Here is a 17,457-nt window from a genome sequence, read left to right as displayed (position 1 = left end):
GAAAACCAAAACTCTGTCTGTATTCACTCATAAAACGTTCAGCAGCACAGAACTGAACTGAACATAGATACCTGGGGATCTCCGTGGGAGATCTCCTTTCAGAACAAATACGGAACCAATAGTGATGATTCTTTGGGCCTAGGCATTCCATCAGGCTTAACTCTACCCTGTTAATACTGTTGTGTAGACCACAAAGCTCCAACTTTTCTGCAAGAATAGCATGAGAGAATTTGTAAAATTATTTTCTAAAATTAAGGTAAACTATATCTACAGAATTCCTTTGGCTTACCTATTTAGCTGCCACGTCTAAAAAGGAAATAAGGTTGACGTGTTTTTATGTCTGACTCTTCATGACCCCATTCGGGGTTTTCTTGGCAAAGATTGGAGTAGTTGGCCATTTGCTTCTCTAGCTTGTTTTACATTTGAGGAAACTGAGGCAAGCAGGGTTAAGTGACTTGCCCAGGGTCACACAGCTAGTAAGTGCCTGGGGCAGGTTTTGAACTCCAGAAGACAAGTCTTTCTGACTCCAGGTCTGAGATGCTATTCACTGTGCCACCTAGCTGCCTCTGTTTGATATAACCTAGGCTTAATTAAGCCACGCTGCCACTTTGGAATCGCTGCTTCTTTTTTAGACATTCACTAGCTATTATTCTTTAATAACAAATTCCAGAACTTTGCTAAGAATCAGACTCAAGGGCATTGGCTTAGAGTCTGCTGATTCCACTTTCTTTTCACAAAATTAGAGCAATTTGCCCTTCCCAAATTCTCCATTTCTGTAGCTCACTCACGGTGGTTCAGCGATCCCATTGAATGTTCTGGGCAAGCCAGGTGGCTTGAACTTATCAAGGACAGTTAGCTGCCCTCTTACTATTGCCTTACTTCTCTTGAATGTTAATTCCCTATTAAGGATAACGAAGGCCAAAGGAGTCCTGTGATAGTAGAGGATTCCACCCCAGGTCCTCTGACTCCAAATCACTGAGCCATGCTGTCTCCCAATGTGCACCCTAGGGCCCAGGCAGAAGACAGGAGTCACAGCTACAAAGCTATGAGGCTCAAATGAAGATGATATATGTAAAGTGCCATATAAAATGTCAAGCACAGTATATGTACATGCCAGCTATTCTTAGCATCGTTGTTTTTATTGTTACAGTATGTCTCAGATCTCTTTCGAGAGATTTATCCTCGCCTTTCCTCTGAGTCTCTGCAGAGCAGGGGTTCCCAACCTGACTAGGGTACTTGTAGCCATCCCCATGGGGAAGGAGAACCTTGTTTGGAGGGTATGAGGAATATTTGGTAAACAACTATATTATCCTGTTGAAATATTCTGGAAACTTCTAATTGATTTCTTTCTAATCAAAGAATCAATATTTTTTGTTTCTCTTTGGAGACAGAAATGAATCACTTCATTTTATTTCTTCTGTACATATGTATGATAAATTCTAAAATGTATTTCCTTTCACATTGCATAGAAGGGAGGGGGGAATGTGTGCTAAGAAACCAAGGGGTAAGTTGGAAACCCATACCGTAGAGCATGTGTCTAATTCCAGACTTAATCTGGCTCTAGGGAAACACTCAATCACAGAATATAATAAGAATCACATTTCTGTAGTGCACACAAAACACTTTCTCCTCGGCACTCTCTAAGGTAGGGAATATACATTTTATCAACTTTACAGATTAGAAAACTGAGACTCAGAGTGACTCATCCAAGGATGGAATCCAGGTCTTGTGACTCCTGATATATTCTTTTCTTGCTCTTCTGCAGCACCTCTCAGAAGTCAGGGAATGGTTTGCACTAGCCCTGCCCACTGCCTTTCACACATGTGGTAGTTAAAAGGCTTGAAAGAGAATCTAGAATATAGAGAAACAATCACAGAAAGGGAGCAGTAAAGGAGTTGGCCAAAGGAAAGTTCCCATTTTCAAAGGCCATCTCAAGGCTTCAGCAATCATATATAGTCACTAGTTTAAAAAGCAAAAATTTAGTTTGGCTCATGAATTAATTCAAGCAGAAAAATAGACTACTCTTTCCAGACGACATTAAGAACAAAGTAGGAAAAAATATAAATGTCAGAAGATAAATCAGATTTAACATTTATAACATTAAGTGACTTGAATGTCCTGATTAAAAAGAAAATAGATTGTATCTTCAAAGCCCATCAATATCCTTTTGATAGGAAATACCTGTATACCAAAAGTTATAGGTAGGCAGTTGGTCTTAAATATACCGTGTGACTACAATTTCTAGGGAAAAAAGCGGATAGTGATATCAAATAAAATTTAATTCAAATGAGAAAACATCAAAAAAGAAAGAAAAGGTATTATTTTGGGGCAAAGAAATAATGACTACTCATTCTTTTTTAAAAAATTAATTTATTTAATTTTAGTTTTCAACATTCACTTCCATAAGCTTTTGAGTTTTAAATTTTCTCCCCCTTCCTTTCCCCACTCCCCAAGATGGCATGCAATTTGATGAAAGCTCAACATATACATTCTTATTAAACATATTTTCACATTAGTCATGTTGTAAAGAATTAGAATGAATGGAAGAAAGCCTGAGAAAGAAAAAACAAAACAACAAAAAAGAGCAAATTGTCTGCATTCAGACTCCACAGTTCTTTCTCTGGATGTGGAGAGCATTTTCCATCATGCGTCTTTTGGACTTATGACTATCCATTCTCAATAGATCTACATGAAGTAATTGGGTAGAAAAATTAATAAAAGCTTACATTGATACAAGAAGATTTCAATCCATTATCAGGATCCGAGAAATCTTTTTAAAAGATGAACAACCAATAAACAAGCAAGCATTGAGTCAATACTTGTTATATGCCAACCACAGTATTAACCACTAGGGATAGACACAAGGACAGAAATGAAACTGCCCCTCTCCTGGGACATTCTATCAGAAGAAAAAATGTATACATAGAAATATATAAAATTATGTACAAAAGAGATACAAAGTCATGTTGGCAGGGGCTGCAAGAATAGCCTCAGGTAGCTTTTGAACTAAGTTTTAAAGGAGTCTTGTGATCTCAGCAGTAGTAGATGAGGAGGGAGGGTATTCCAGGTACTGAGTATTTACTTGTGCAAAGATGCACAGATAGGAGACCAAGTGGCATATGTTAAGAACATCAGGAAGGCCAGTTTGGCTGGACTGTGAAGTATGTAAAGGGGTGATGTATGTCATAAGCCTGGAAGGCCACATAGGGCTTCGAGTCTCAAGCAGAGGAATTTATATTTGATTCTAGAGGTAATAGGAAGGTAATGGAAATGACACGGTCACACATGTGTTTTAGGAATATCTTTGTATGGAGCTAGATTGTGGAGGGGAGAGACTCAAGGCAGGGAGACCAATTAGGAGACTTAATTATAAAGATAACACAGATCCTAAATTGGAGGCAGATAAATGGCTGGAACTGATGAAAACAGTGGAAAACTAATAAAAATAGATCACTGATCACAAAAAGGGCCCTGGTAAACTCAAAGAACATAAATTTTGCATACTATTTTACAGAACAGAGTTCAGTAAAATTAAAAATTAATGTCAGTAGCATGAGTAAAAGATACGTCTACATAGAAGCTAAAGTACAATCTATCTATCAATAATTGGGCTGAAAAATTTAAACCCAGAACATTTAGACATAATAACAATAATGATAGAGAATAATAGAGAAAGCTCTTTGGGATATATCCAAAGCAATTTTATAATGCTGGGATTTTTTATTAATAAAAGAGAAAAAAAGAAAACAATGAATTGTCCACATCTCCTGGCATTGTGATTGCCTGTTGACAGCCTGAAGACTGGGGGAAGGGAGCAAAGAAATAGAGAAAAGCTTAAGAAAAAGGTATGTGGGAGGGATTAAAATAAAGTTCTGAATAGAAATAAGTAGAACAGAGTTGGAAAAAAGAGCTAAATTAATGTGGAAAACCAAGAGCTGGTCCTTTGCAACAAATGATAAATTTGATGAACCGCAGTAAGCACAAATTTTAAGAGAAGAAAGATCTAACTTACCAAAATCCAAAATTAAAGAAGAGAGAAAATAACTGCTGACAGCTTTACTCATAAATTAGAGAATTTAAGTGAGACAATTGAGCATTTACAATTATGAAAATGTTGGAAGTTGGTTACTTATAGGCCAAATCTGAGAGGAAGAAATAAGGCAAGTCATAAATTAATTCCGTAGTTTGATGACTCCGTGATCTTATTGATAGGGCTTCGTTATTTACTGGTAAAGCTGGAAAGGTATGCTTTCCTTCTCATTCTGCATAATTGGTATTCACATCTTTCTTTAAATCCCCATAGAAGATATATCCAACACACGGGGGGCTCTCCTCCAGATATTTTGGGGATACCAGTGCAGTAGTTGAACAGTCCATCTGCTACCTTTCTCTTACATAGTAACAACAATGATAGCTGACATTGATATAGCATTTTAAAGTTTGCAAAGAGCTTAACAAATATCTCATTTGTTTCTCACAACCACCTTGGGAGTTAGATGTTCTTATTGTCCCCATTTTACAGAGGAGGAAACTAAAATAGACAAAGGTCAAGTGACTAACCCAGGGTCACACAGTTGTCAAAGAAAAAATATTAATTCTATACTATGCATTTTAGGCACAAGTCTGCCAGAAAAAAAGTTTTTATTGGAAAGTTTTTATTCTAAGCATTTCTAGCATAGAAGTAAATATGATCAAACTGAAATAGTTAGTTCCTCCATGCCCTTGGACGGGACTGTACCCCAAGACAATATGTGGTAATGTTTATAGAAATCTTGAATAAGGAAAAGATTATAATGTGTTAAAATACAGTTTGGGGTTAACTTTCCAGAACAACTAGACCTGCTCAATTCTTTCCTGGATTCCTCCCCACTAAGTAAGAAAGGCCCCCTTCTTCTGATCAGTATCTCTCTGTACCTTCTGAATAGAAAAGAGAACAATTCCTACTGTTCTTCTGCGTACTAGGAGGGCAAAGATCTTAACTAGAGAGGTATTCTTTGTGGTTTCTACCCTTAATTAATTTCCTTAAGAAAGTCATTTGTTCTCGATCTAGCTTCCTAAGAGGGCAAGTCTGGGAAAGGAAAAAAATGTATATAGAAAGTCTGAAAAGTACACAGTATTTCTCCTTATTTCTAGAGATACTACAAAGGAGGATTTTATGCTTCCACATAACTGACCTATTTGGTCATCCAAATCCTTGTTGATTTTTTTATGATCTCATATTTGGAATAGCTGGTTTGATATGTTGGGTAGAGAATTGACCGTGAAAGCCAGGAAAACCTGGTTTCCAATCCAATCCTCTGTGGCCCTGGGCAAATCACTTAACCTCTTGTTGCTTTAGGCAACTTTTTCTGCTGGTCTGCACTGCTAGAGGTGTTTCCTTATCTGGTAATTCCCATATTTCATTTGAATTCTGCTGCCTTTTTAGTGTTATTTACACTTAGATTATTGTACTCTTTGGGTATATTGTTCTCCTGGTTCTGCTTTCTTCTCAGGATCAGTTTATATGTTGTCCCAAGGTGCTCTGATTTCTTCATGTTTGTCATTTCTTGTGGCATCATAATATTCTGTTATATTGAAGATTTATGTTCAGCCATTACTCAATCCATGGGAGCCTGCTTTATTTTCAGGTTTTTGGTTGGATGGTTTTTGTTGTTTTTTGTGGTTTTTGTTATTTTGATGGTTTTTCTTATCACAAAAATTACTGGTATGAATATTTTGATATATATGAGATCTCTCTTTTTTTTAAATTGGAATTTGCTCTCCTTGGGGAATATGATCAAAAGTGGGATCAGTGAATCCAAAGATACTACCAATATTGCCTACATTTTATAGAAGAGACTCAAGTTCAAAGAGGGCGACTTGCCTGAAGTCACAGCTAAGAGCCAGGGTGGTATCTGTGAAAAGGGAAGAGTTGGACCAGAGCGGGGTCTCTTCCCCTGTTCTTATGTCAGGGACCCCCAGGCAGTCTGGGGAAGCCACTGATCTCCTCTAAATGATGGTTTTAAATGGCTAAAGCCAAATGCATAACTTTACAAAGGAAACTACTTCTATTGAAATACAGTTATTAAAATAGTTTAAATAACACAAGTTCACAGACACCATTAGAACTGCTAGGCCAGATGATCTCTGAGGTTTCTTTAGCTCTAAATCCTACGATCATTTTTTGATTTTTTCAGTCATTTCAGTTGTGTCTGACTCTTTGTGACTGCGTTTGGGGTTTCCTTGGCAAAGATACTGGAGTAGTTTGCCAATTCCTTCTTCAGCTCATTTTACAGATGAGGAAACTGAGGCAAACAGGGTTAAGTGACTTGCCCAGGGCCATTCATTTTGTAAGTGTCTGAGGCCAGATTAGAACTCAGGTTTTCCTGACTCCAGGGATGGTGCTCTTTCCATTATATCACCTAGCTGCCCCCAGTTTTTGATTAGTAATAGCAAATTACTATAGTTTTTAAAGGAATTCAGCTTGCTAGGTTGTGTTGATCCTTGGGACTGGAGCCCCTGCTAATTCATTCTAATGTGGCCCAAGCTTTTGGATTTTGCTTCTTGTATGTTTTCCTTCTTCATTGTGTTCCTATTGTTTTTTTCTTTTCAGATCAATAGAGTGGGAAGAAAAAGACGAGAAGATGACGTTTGACTTTGATAATAATCCCCCACCAGGGTAAATTCTTCCTTTTTGTTTTGTGAACATTCATCTGCCATCTCTGGGAGGGCAGGGTTTATAGACAGGGGTGGGAACTATAGATGGCCTCATTGGACATGTGGAAGAAGGTAAGAGTCAGGGCTTAAGGGCCTGGATTCTCACAGGGGTCAGGAAATGTGTAAATGAGCATAAAAATTTGGAGACATGGTCAGTTGGAGAGATATTGATGGACATGAGGTATAGACTGGGCAGGGAGACAGATTGGCACAGGGAGTCCAAGAGGCAGGTCATAGGCAAGCTCTGAAGAAGTTGGACCTGGGTAAACTGAGGGGTGTGATAGCTGGCTATCTCTAAGGGAACCATGGGATAGGTAGCATCTCTTATTTCACCCTGTACCACCTGCCTGTTCTTGGGACCTCTGCACGTTTGCGCTTTTGAATCCTTTGTCTCTAGTAATGAACCCAAAGGCTGTCCTGACTTCCCTTCCTATCTTTTTAATTTGTGATGCAGTGAGCTCCCTGATTTCATCTCCAGCTTGGTAGGAGATAGGACATAATTAATGGGAATGGATCAGGGTGAGGTGCCGTATATGAACTATATGGGATGGCGCTATGGGCTTGGGAAGGTGAGGCCTGAGGGGCTCACTAACTCTTTATGGAATCTTCATGTGCAAGTTGGTTTTTAACTGGAGGTCAACATTGGTGTTTAGGTATTCATCTACATGAGTTTGTTTTTCTTTAAGCATCACAGTGTGGACTTATGTGGATGTCCATGTCCATGTCTAGGCATTAGTTTCTATGTATTTGTGAGTCTGTGTGCACCTGTGTGTTCATGTACCTGGGAAGGGATTCTCTCTGTGACTATACCTGTATTGTTTTGTTAGGGGTTTTTTTTTTTTGGTTTGCTCGTTTGTTTTGCTATCAAGTGGTTTATTTTTTTATTTTTTTTTGGCATTCTTTTTTTAAATTTTTTTTCCCTTTAATTTAAATTTATTTATTTAACATATTTAGTTTTCAGCATTGATTTTCACAAGAGTTTGAATTACAAATTTTCTCCCCATTTCTACCCTTCCCCCCACTCCAAGATGGCATATATCCTGGTTGCCCTGTTCCCCAGTCAGCTCTCCCCTCTATCATCCCACTCCCCTCCCATCCCCTTTTCCCTTTTATCAAGTGGTTTATTAAGGTGATAACATACACAGTGGCAAGAGGACATAAAATATTTGTAAAAATACAATTTATTTCCTGTTGTTTGGTAGGTGATTTTATCTAATTTAGCCTTATATATTTGTTGGTACAGTTTTCTAATAACTTCCTGTGTTTCATTCATTTTCCTCAAAAGATAATACTTTTAGCATTCTCTTGCAGAGGTCATGTAGTGTTTAGCTGCATCTGGGACCTCATTGAACTGAGTCCTTTTTACAGTGGTCCAGTTGATAACTTATCCAGGCTTTCGTCATCCTGTGTGATTCTTGTGCATTACTTAAATGCCCTATAGATACCATCCTCAAATTCTAGAGGTCTTCCTCTTTTTTCCTTCCATGTTTGGGGTACAGTTGCAGAATGTGCATTGTCCATGTAATAGACATTTGTTATAAAACTGGCTCATGTTCTCTGAGTTTATGTACGCCTGTGTTGTTTGAAGTGTATGTCTATGTATATGTCTGCATGTGCATGTTTTTGTGTTGAGAGAGTATTCCCTGAGAGAATCGTGTTAGTTAACAAGTATTTATTAAGTGCTTACTATGTGCCAGGTAATACATTGAATTCTAGAGTTAAAAAGAAGGGCATAAATTTGTGATGGATCCACTCAACACATTTTCATGATTTTCTCCATCTCCGTTCAACAGCACATGAATGGAAGTGAAGGAAGTGGAAGTAATTCAGAGTTAAGGTTTGGCAAGGGGTGATGGGGGATGGGACAAAGGGGTCCAATAGATTCAAGAGTAGAGGCTAGTATTAAGTTGAACAGGTTCACCAAGGGGTCAGGGTAGGGAAGGGAAAAGAGTATATCTAGTACAAGGGAGATGATTCGGGAAAGAACTGAGGAGTAGAGATAATGGAGGGTGGGGTTATGGTTGAGGATGAAGGAATTTCAGAGTTCATGATTTTCATGAACTGGAATATTTGTGGGCATTGGTAAGATCTCTGTTTAGGGTTGAGGAGCTATAATGTAGATCGGTGGTTAGTGAATCTGGCTCCTCACTTGTTTTGGTACAACTGGTCAGCTAAGAATAGTTTTTACATTTTTAAATTTATAAAATGTTATTTCAAAATGTAAAAATCATTCTTAGCTCATAGGGACTGCAGCCTGGATTTGGCTTGGGTGCCATAGTTTGTTGACCCCTGGCATAGACTGAGGGACTGAGAAATTAGTATATTTTAGGGAGGATAAATATGTTTATCGCCTAGTATGATGGCAGGAATTGGGATGGAGAAAAAGACCGTGAACCAGGTGCCAAATTCATTAATGAAGGAGAATGTTCAAGTCAGGAATAGATGGATCTGGCTTAGGCGACAAATTTGGATCGTGTGAAACTTGGAGGAGAGGTTATTTTGTGATGGTGGTGAAAAGACAGTCTGGAAGTAGCAAAGGGGAGCAAGGAGTAGTCTTATTCTCCCACCAGGACTGGTGACTCTGAGAGGTAAGAGAGAAAGTATAGTCAATACTGAATGGGGTGGCCAGGGAGCAGTATCTAGAATGGGGTGTTGAGGGGTTAGGGTTGAGGAACGTAGGAGTTGGGGATAGTGACTAGGGTTTGTACATCAGGAGCCAGGGGTGCAGAATTACTGAGCTAAAGGGCTAAAGATGTCATTGAAGAAGGCATTGGGTTTTCTTTCCCCGTAGCTGAAACCTTGTGGGCTTGGTGGTCTGTACATCCTGTTTTTTGAGTCATGAAGGTTGGTTTCTCTGAGCACGCATGGTAGTAGCATTATATTAGAATTGTTCCCTTATTTCAGGTCTGTTATTGTGTGAAAAGTGCTATTATATTGCTGAGAGTGTCTTTCCATGATCCCAGGGCCCTTCCTGCCTGCCTGTTGCCCCTTGACTTCCCCCCACTTCAGTTAAGCTCGCCTTGAGAGCAGAGACAGAGACAGTCTTTTGTCTTTTCTATCCCCAGTGGTTAGCACAGTGCCAGGTACATAGTGCGGGTTCTATTAATGCTTGGTTGACTGATCACCAATTAGTGGTAGGGCATGCCAGTTGGTGCTGTCACCATGCTTGGGTCTGAGTTTCTGACTGGGAGGTGTTCTGGTGTGTTGATTTTAAAAGTCTCCAGTTCCCAGCTGTTTGTTTTGCATGGACACCCCTCCCAGAGTCATTGTACTTTGTTCTCTGTAATGCACCTCAGAGTGAGATACAAGTGGAGCAGGCCTGAAGTCCCTGAGTCAAGCCACCCTGTGCTCTCGATGAGTTCATCCCAGAACTTCATGCTCTGTGCCCTGCCTGTGCCCTCAGCCTCTGCTTGGTGTTTGCAACTGTGGCTTTTTGTGGAGGCTTTGACATGAGTTTGCAATCTAATGAGAATTGGGAATGGACTGACATATAGATATGTAGGTATGATACCAGGTAGAATGTGACCAGTGCAGAGGACAGATGTAGACAAAGTGCTGTCAGAGAATTGGGGGGTGGGGCAATCAGTTTTACCTGGGGTGGGGAGAGGAGGTAGATAAAGGAAGGCTTTATGGAGTAGCACCTGAACAGAGCTTGGAGGAAGAAGGGAATTTCAGCATGATGATGAAGGAGGACATTTCAGGCTTAGAGATGACCTGGGTGAAGGCATGGAGGCCAGAGAGTGCAGGATGAGATCAGGGAACAGCTTGTAGTACAGTTTAGCTTTTACACAGAGAGCATAAAATAGTCAATAAACATTTATTAAGTACCTGCTGTGGTCAGACATGGCGCTAAATGTCTTTGATAGATACAAAGAAAAGCAAAAGGCATTTCTTAAGTGCCTACTATGTGCCAGGTACTGTGCCAAGCACTGGAGATACAAAGAAAAGCAAAAAAAAAAAATCCCAAAACAATCCCTGCTCTCAAGGAACTCCCATTTTAATGGGGGAGATAACATGTAACAACTTTGTAGCAGCAAGATATATATAGGATACATTGGGGATAATCTCAGAGGGAAGGCACTGGCATTGAGAAAGGCTTCTTGCTTTTGGGTGAGGGGAGAGGGTGATATACCAGTGAAAGGAGCCTGAGAGATTTATCTCAAATATCAGAGGAGAATCAGAATAGGCTAGTGCCACAAAAGCTAAAGGAGGAGAGAGTATTAAGAAGTGTAAACAGTTTCAACTACTGTAGAAAGATCAAGAAAGATAAAGACTGAGGGAATAGCCATTGGATTTGACATTTAAGAAATAATTGATGACTTTAGAGGTTTAGTAGAGAGGTGGGGACTAAAACCTACTCATTTATAGCAGTATAGGAAGGGAGGTAGTGGGAGTGATGAAAAATGCAAAACAAACTAAAAAACCAGCAACAATACATAATTGTGCCAGTGACAGAATAAGAACTATTATCTGACCCTTCTTCCTTCCCACCTTGATACCACCTGTCTCCTGCACCCTTGTAGTCTGGCTAGTGCTAAGCCCTGTACATTCCACCTTTGCAGTTTGTAGAAACCTGCTTCCAGGATGGCTTCCATCCTTTATCCAACATTCTCTGGCTTTGGCTGTCCTACCAGTTCTTAATCCACATAATTGTAGTCTTGTCCCATATATAGTTTTCCATATTGTTTATTAGTAGGAGAAACTTGATCGGATGCCTTCCTGAAATCCTAACTCACTGCATTCACCTAGTTTACTAGTCTAGTGAAATTAATCTGTCAAAAGAAAGGTAAATTATGTTATGCCTGGCATAACATTTTTGTGAACCAATGCTGGCTACTGGTAATCACTGCTTCTCATTCTAAAGGCTCACAAATCATACATTTAATAGTCCATTTAGTAGTTTGCTGGAGATTTATGTTAAGATCTCTATAGTTTCTAAAATCGACCTTTTAGAAAATTAGGATATTTTTCTCATCTCTGGTCTTCTGGTGCCATCTAAATTCTCTATGACCCCTCAAAGGTCACTATAATGGTTTTTAGCACACTGAGGTATAATTCATCTAGACTATCATATAAATTTCTTTTTTTTTCCTCTTCCCCCCTTAGAGATGGCTACCATTGGACACAAATAGGTATGTGTGTATACACACACATATATGTGTATATATACACATATATGTATATATGTGTATATATACACATATATGTGTGTGATCAGTTTTTTCATCTTTTATATCTATAGTGCCTGGCACATAGTAGGTGCTTAATGTATATATGTGTATATATACACATATATGTATATATGTACATAAAATTATTCTATGTAGTCTTCTATTTATCAGTTCTTTCTCTGGATGCAGATAGTCCTTTTTAAAATTTGTGTATTTATAATAGTCAAAATGACTTAGTCACTCAAAATTGTTCTTAAAACAATATTGCTGTTACTGTATACAGTGTTTTCTTGGTTCTTACCAAGAGCTTACTTAGCTCTTCATCATTTCATGCAAAGCTATTACTGTAAGAGGCACTGCTATACTGCTATCCCTCAGGCTTGCAAACTGGGAGTCATCCCAGATTGTCATTACCTCTCACTCCCTCCTACCCCCATATCCAATCTATTGCCAAGGCCTGTTGATTTCACCTTGGCACATCTCTTGAATACACCCCTTTCTCTCCTCTGACACTGCCAGCACTCTGGTACAGGCCATCGTCACCTCTCACCTTGATTAGTACAATAACCCGCTGGTGGGTCTGCCTGTCTCAAGTCTCTCCCGACTCCAATCCATCCTCCATTCAGCTACTAAAGTGATTTTCCTAAAACAAAAGTCTAATTGTGTCACTTAGTAAACTAGTGGCTTCCTATTTTCTCCAGGAACAAATGTAAAATGCTCTGTTCGGCATTCAAAACCTTTCATAACCTAGCCCCTTCATACCTTTCTAGTCTTCTTACACCTTACTTCCCAATATGTACTCTTTGATCCAGGGATGCTGACCTCCTGGTTGTTCCACAAACAAGACACTCCATCTTTCAGGTCTAGAATTTGATTTTTTCTGCCTGTTGCCCATTCCTGGAATGCTCTCCCTCCTTTGCTCTGACTACTGATCTCTCCGACTTCCTTTAAGTCCCAATGAAAATACCACCTTGTACAGAAAGTCTTTCCAAACCCCTCTTAATTTGAGTGCCTCCTCTATGTCAGTAATTTCCCATTTATCCTGTGTATAGTTTACTTTGTATATTTTTATTTTTATGTTGTTTCCCCCAGTAGTTTGTGAGCTTCTGGAGGGCAGGGATTGTCTTTTGCCTCTTTTTGTATCTACAGTGCCTGGCCCACACTAGGTGCTTAATAAATGTATATCGATTGATTAATTGATCAGTTTTTTCATTTTTATATCTACAGTGCCTGGCACATAGTAGGTGCTTAATAAATGTTTATCGATTGATTAATTGATCAGTTTTTTCATCTTTTATATCTATAGTGCCTGGCACATAGTAGGTGCTTAATAAATGTTTATCAATTGATTAATTGATCAGTTGAGAGATCAGTCAGAAGAAGTAGGGGTGGTTGAAGACTTCCTCCTGGGGGATATTGAGGCAGTTTTTTGTCAAATGGATTAAGAACTGAGAGCCATGCACTCTTCATGGGACCTGTATCCAGGATGAGATAGAAAACTTCCCAAGATTTGTCAGACCAGATGATGGCTACTCACTTCTGGTGATTCAGGTGGACACAAGTGTTATTGGTCAGAACCAATTTAGAAATCATTGCTAAAGATTATGAAGTCCTGGGCAAGAAACTGAAGACTTTAGGGATACCAATGGTGTTTTCATCACTGCTGCCAATTAAAAGCCAGGATCTAATAGACAGGAAGATAGGAAGTGGAAAGCTTGTTGGTTAGGTGGATTTGGTCATAAGTACCAGTTGCTTTTATTATTTTTTAAATATGTAGTCTTTACATAGTTTGTATTGTTATATGTAATGATATGATATATCATTATTAATAATATTATCTTATTATTAGTCCTTCTCTCTGGGCTTCAGTTTTCTTAGCTGTAAAATTAGGCAGTAGACTTATATAATCTCTAAAGTCCCACCCAGTCCCGAATATTGGGGCACTAAGATCTACAGTTGAGTTTACCTTCTCAAAGGAGATAGACAAGTATTTGGAGCAAGGCTCTCTCACAAATTAGGGAGATAAGATCTGCCTATGTAAAGAATTCTCTGGTTGGGCTGGATTCTGGGCCTTGGGCTTTGTCTTGGGATATAGTGCTGTCCAGGGCTAGGCCTTTCTTATCTAGGCTGAAGTTCTTAGCTTGGATCTGGGTCTTGGGCTGAATTTTGATACCTTGTCTGGGTTCTAGGCTTAGAGGCATTAGTTTGGGTTCTGGGATTTGGGCTGAACTCTATCTAGGCTTGGTTCTGAGCCTAGGATTGGGGATCTGTCTAGACCCTGGGCTTTGGACTAACCTAGGGCTCTAGGCTGTGGCCCCTGGGCCAAAAAAGGGCTAGGCTAGGTGGAGACAGGGATCCACTTAACTGCAAGGAGCCAGGGAGCAGAGTCTTACAAAGAAAGATTGAGATAGTGCTTTGGGGGTAGTTAAAACCCAGCCAAAATTAGAAAGGATGGCTTTTCCTTGAAAGGGGACTTAATGAATGCATTATTCCTGTCCTTCCTCCCAAGGGGAAGGAGGGAAGACGCATGTGCCGGTTTGAGGCTCTTTGAGCATGCCCAGGTGTGTCTAGAGCTGAGACTTGCTCTTGGTCTTTTCCTCTGACTTCCATCAGAGGGCTGAATTGAGGCAGTTTTAGGAATTGCAGGCACACGTGTTTACTTTCGTTTTCCCTGAAAGGGGAGAAGAGAGACAGTGCCGGCTCATCAGGGGAAGATTGTAGAAAGTGCTTCAGCATGTAGTAGTGGTGACAAAAATGGGGTAAGTTTGGGGAGCATATGTATCTGTGTTCTATCTTGTGTGCGTGTCAACATATATCTCCAGTGGTGTGTCTTGGTGTGCCTTACCTCTGGCTGTCCATGTATGTCTCAGCGTCTGTATATGCTTTTTTGTATGTCTCACCCTGTGCGTATAGAATGTAGCTTAAAGTGCCCCTCAGGGTGTCTTTTAGCTAAGTTTCCCATACTGAGACATCCAGGAATAGTTAAGCAAACAAAATCTCCCCACACCCTTGGCTGGAATGCTCAGCTTAAAATTTGCCAGCTGAAGAGCAACCCCCAAGGGTTAATTTCTCCATGCTTCATTTAAAGGACCATCCCTTTGAATCAGAGTGTTGTTATGGTGGCAATGGCCTGGGCAAATGTTGCTTTCCTTATAAATAAGTGGAGAGACATTGGTGAATTAGGGCTGCTTCCCTTTAAAAGTAACTGCTTTTATCCAGTACCTACCTCCTGGGGAGAAAGGATGCAGGATAGATGCTCTGCTACCTCTGTGGCACTGTCCTTTCTACTGACACACCCAGGGATAGGGAGCTGGGGGGAGGGGCAGGGGGAGAGGGTCTTAGGGATAATGGCAGGGAGAGAAACCTTACAAGGTGGAGAATAACCCTCTAACTATCTACCTAATCCCCTTGGATTTTGATTCTTCTGTTCAGGGTCAGAAATCCTTTAGTTTGAAGCTTTCTATTTTAAATAGACCACTCTCTCCTTAACACTTTCTCCCTCCCTCCTTTTATTCAAGAGGAGATGGGAGAGAGAAAATAGATTTTTTTCATTAAAAATGTAAATTTTGAAAAGAAATAGATCAGCTCCTTCTGTAAGGAAACAGGAACGTATTGTGAGGTGACTAGAGGAATCTTTTATCCTGAGATAGTAAGAGTAACCAGGGCCTCTACCAAAGGTGTTTGTTCCATGTGCATTGTATGGACTAGGCCAGATTGAGGCTGGTCTTTGGGTTTGGAAAGAAAGGGGAGGGAGGAAGTTCTGCTAAGGGAATCTTGTAGGTCACTCAGAGGAGGTCTAGGACCTTACTCTATCAGTGTGGTAAAAAATGGTTGGATTTGGTTGAATTGGGGCAGCTAGGGAAAGCCTGGAACTTTGTCAGGATCATAGGAACATTCATCTATCTGGAAGTTATCTTTGAGGCCACCTAGTCTAATACTTCATTTTTTACAGTTGTGCAGCTAAAGACAGGGAAACTAAAGGTGTGAAGAGGAGAGTTGGGGCGGGGGGGGGGGGGTTTCTGAAAGTGTTCTCTTACTAACTTTTTGTCGGGGAACAGAACCCAGTCAGGAGGCATCTGTTCAGTGAGATAGTGCCCCAGTGACAGGTCCTGGGCCAAACTTTTTTCAGTGATTTCCTGACTGGACCCTGATCCTTAAGGAAAGGTAGCAGGAGGAGAAAGCATACTGCCCCAGTAACATATCCCAGACTTGCCTTTATTAGGGTTGATCTCTCTTGTCATAAGCAGGTAGTCACTGCTGGGTTTTGCTGTGCTGAGAGGAAGTGAGAAAGGATGTGGTAGGAGGGGGGCCAGTGGCAACTAGTGCTTTAGTGATTAATCCAGAGGGCCCAGAGAGGGATTGGAGATGTTTACAGCTGCAAAGCCACTGAGGAGATTCCTCAGGGCCTGGGAGGATCACAGTGTGGGAAGCCATGGGCAGGTTTGTCTCTGCTCTAAGAGGTCAGGTCCCTCAGGACCTGTGGGTATGAAGATGTTGGAGGCTGGGCTTAGAGGCTGGATTTTGTCTTATCCTAGAATGAGCTGTGGTAGCCATCCAGCCTGAAGTGATGAGAGCCAGCTGTTTGGTTCAAAGCAGCTTGGGGAAAGGGTAGAGGGAAAAGGCCTTCCCTGACTCTCCAGCCTTGGTCATTCTAATCCCAGGGAAAGTGTGAGCCCTCCTACAGGGCTGAAAAGAGTTTGAAGCAAGTGGAGCCCAGCTTCTCAGAGGCAGGGCTGGTTTGAAGCTTCAAGCTCAGACCTGCTTTTCCTGAAGCTGAGGTTTGAGGTTTGCACTGAGTATAAAAGGCATTTTTCTTAAATAACCAACTGGAACAGAATCTGGATGAGCCAAGGTAGGCAAGTTCAGTCTTGGGACCCTGTGTTCCCATGGGCTTGTGGAAACAGATACTGGAGGCCCATGGCTGGGTCTCAAACGTAGGTCTTTTCACTGTTAAGATTGTGGAGGAAGACTATATGTTTCATGATATGGAGAAAGAGAGGTGAGCTTAGATGAGACCACTAGCAGCAGGAATGCCTGACAGAGGGCTTGGCCCCAAAGAAGAGGTATGAGAAGGAACCACCCTCCCCCTTACTCCCCGCTCCCCTCCACTGCCCTGCTTCTTTGCAGAGGTGGGTGGGAGACTAGGGCTGTGGAGCCCTCCATTGGATATCAGGATTTTGACATATTGATTAGTTTTATTGAGCTTTTCCTTTTTTTATTCTTTGCTACAGGGGATTATTGGATCATAGATTTAAAGCAGAAAGGGACTTTAAAGGCCTCCTGGTGTAACCCCCTCATTTTAAAGATGAGCAAACTGAGGGTTAAGTGACTTGTCCAAGGCTTTGCTGATAGTAAGAGAGGCAGGATTTGAACCCAGGAACTCTAATTCCAATGCCAGTGATTGATCTTACCACTAAGCAACAAACCAGTTGCAGAAATGTCAATAAAAATTGATCCCAGAAGGGACTGACAGCAAATTATCCCTCTCAGTACTCCCCAAACCTAAAGACAAAGCCAACGTTCTGAGTTTGTTTTTCTTTAACCCAGATTTTATAATAGCAAAACCTATAAAAGACGCTTGCATCAGATA

The 17,457-nt window shown here is 40.5% G+C and overlaps 1 protein-coding gene across 2 annotated transcripts in view; it reads left to right on the top strand.

The window, feature by feature from the left end:
* SHISA5 (shisa family member 5) overlaps positions 1 to 17,457 on the top strand; it is a 41,124-nt gene that overhangs the window by 12,692 nt on the left and 10,975 nt on the right. For both annotated transcript variants that reach the window (XM_036739066.1, XM_036739067.1), the window contains exon 3: positions 6,593 to 6,658. In XM_036739066.1, the coding sequence (XP_036594961.1) occupies positions 6,593 to 6,658 (66 nt within the window). The remainder of the gene's footprint in view (positions 1 to 6,592; positions 6,659 to 17,457) is intronic.

This window comes from Trichosurus vulpecula, chromosome 9 (assembly GCF_011100635.1).
Source record: "Trichosurus vulpecula isolate mTriVul1 chromosome 9, mTriVul1.pri, whole genome shotgun sequence".
In the NCBI taxonomy this organism is placed as follows: domain Eukaryota; kingdom Metazoa; phylum Chordata; class Mammalia; order Diprotodontia; family Phalangeridae; genus Trichosurus; species Trichosurus vulpecula.
Note: the sequence above shows the minus strand (reverse complement) of the source record. Positions and strands in the feature narration are given on the sequence as shown.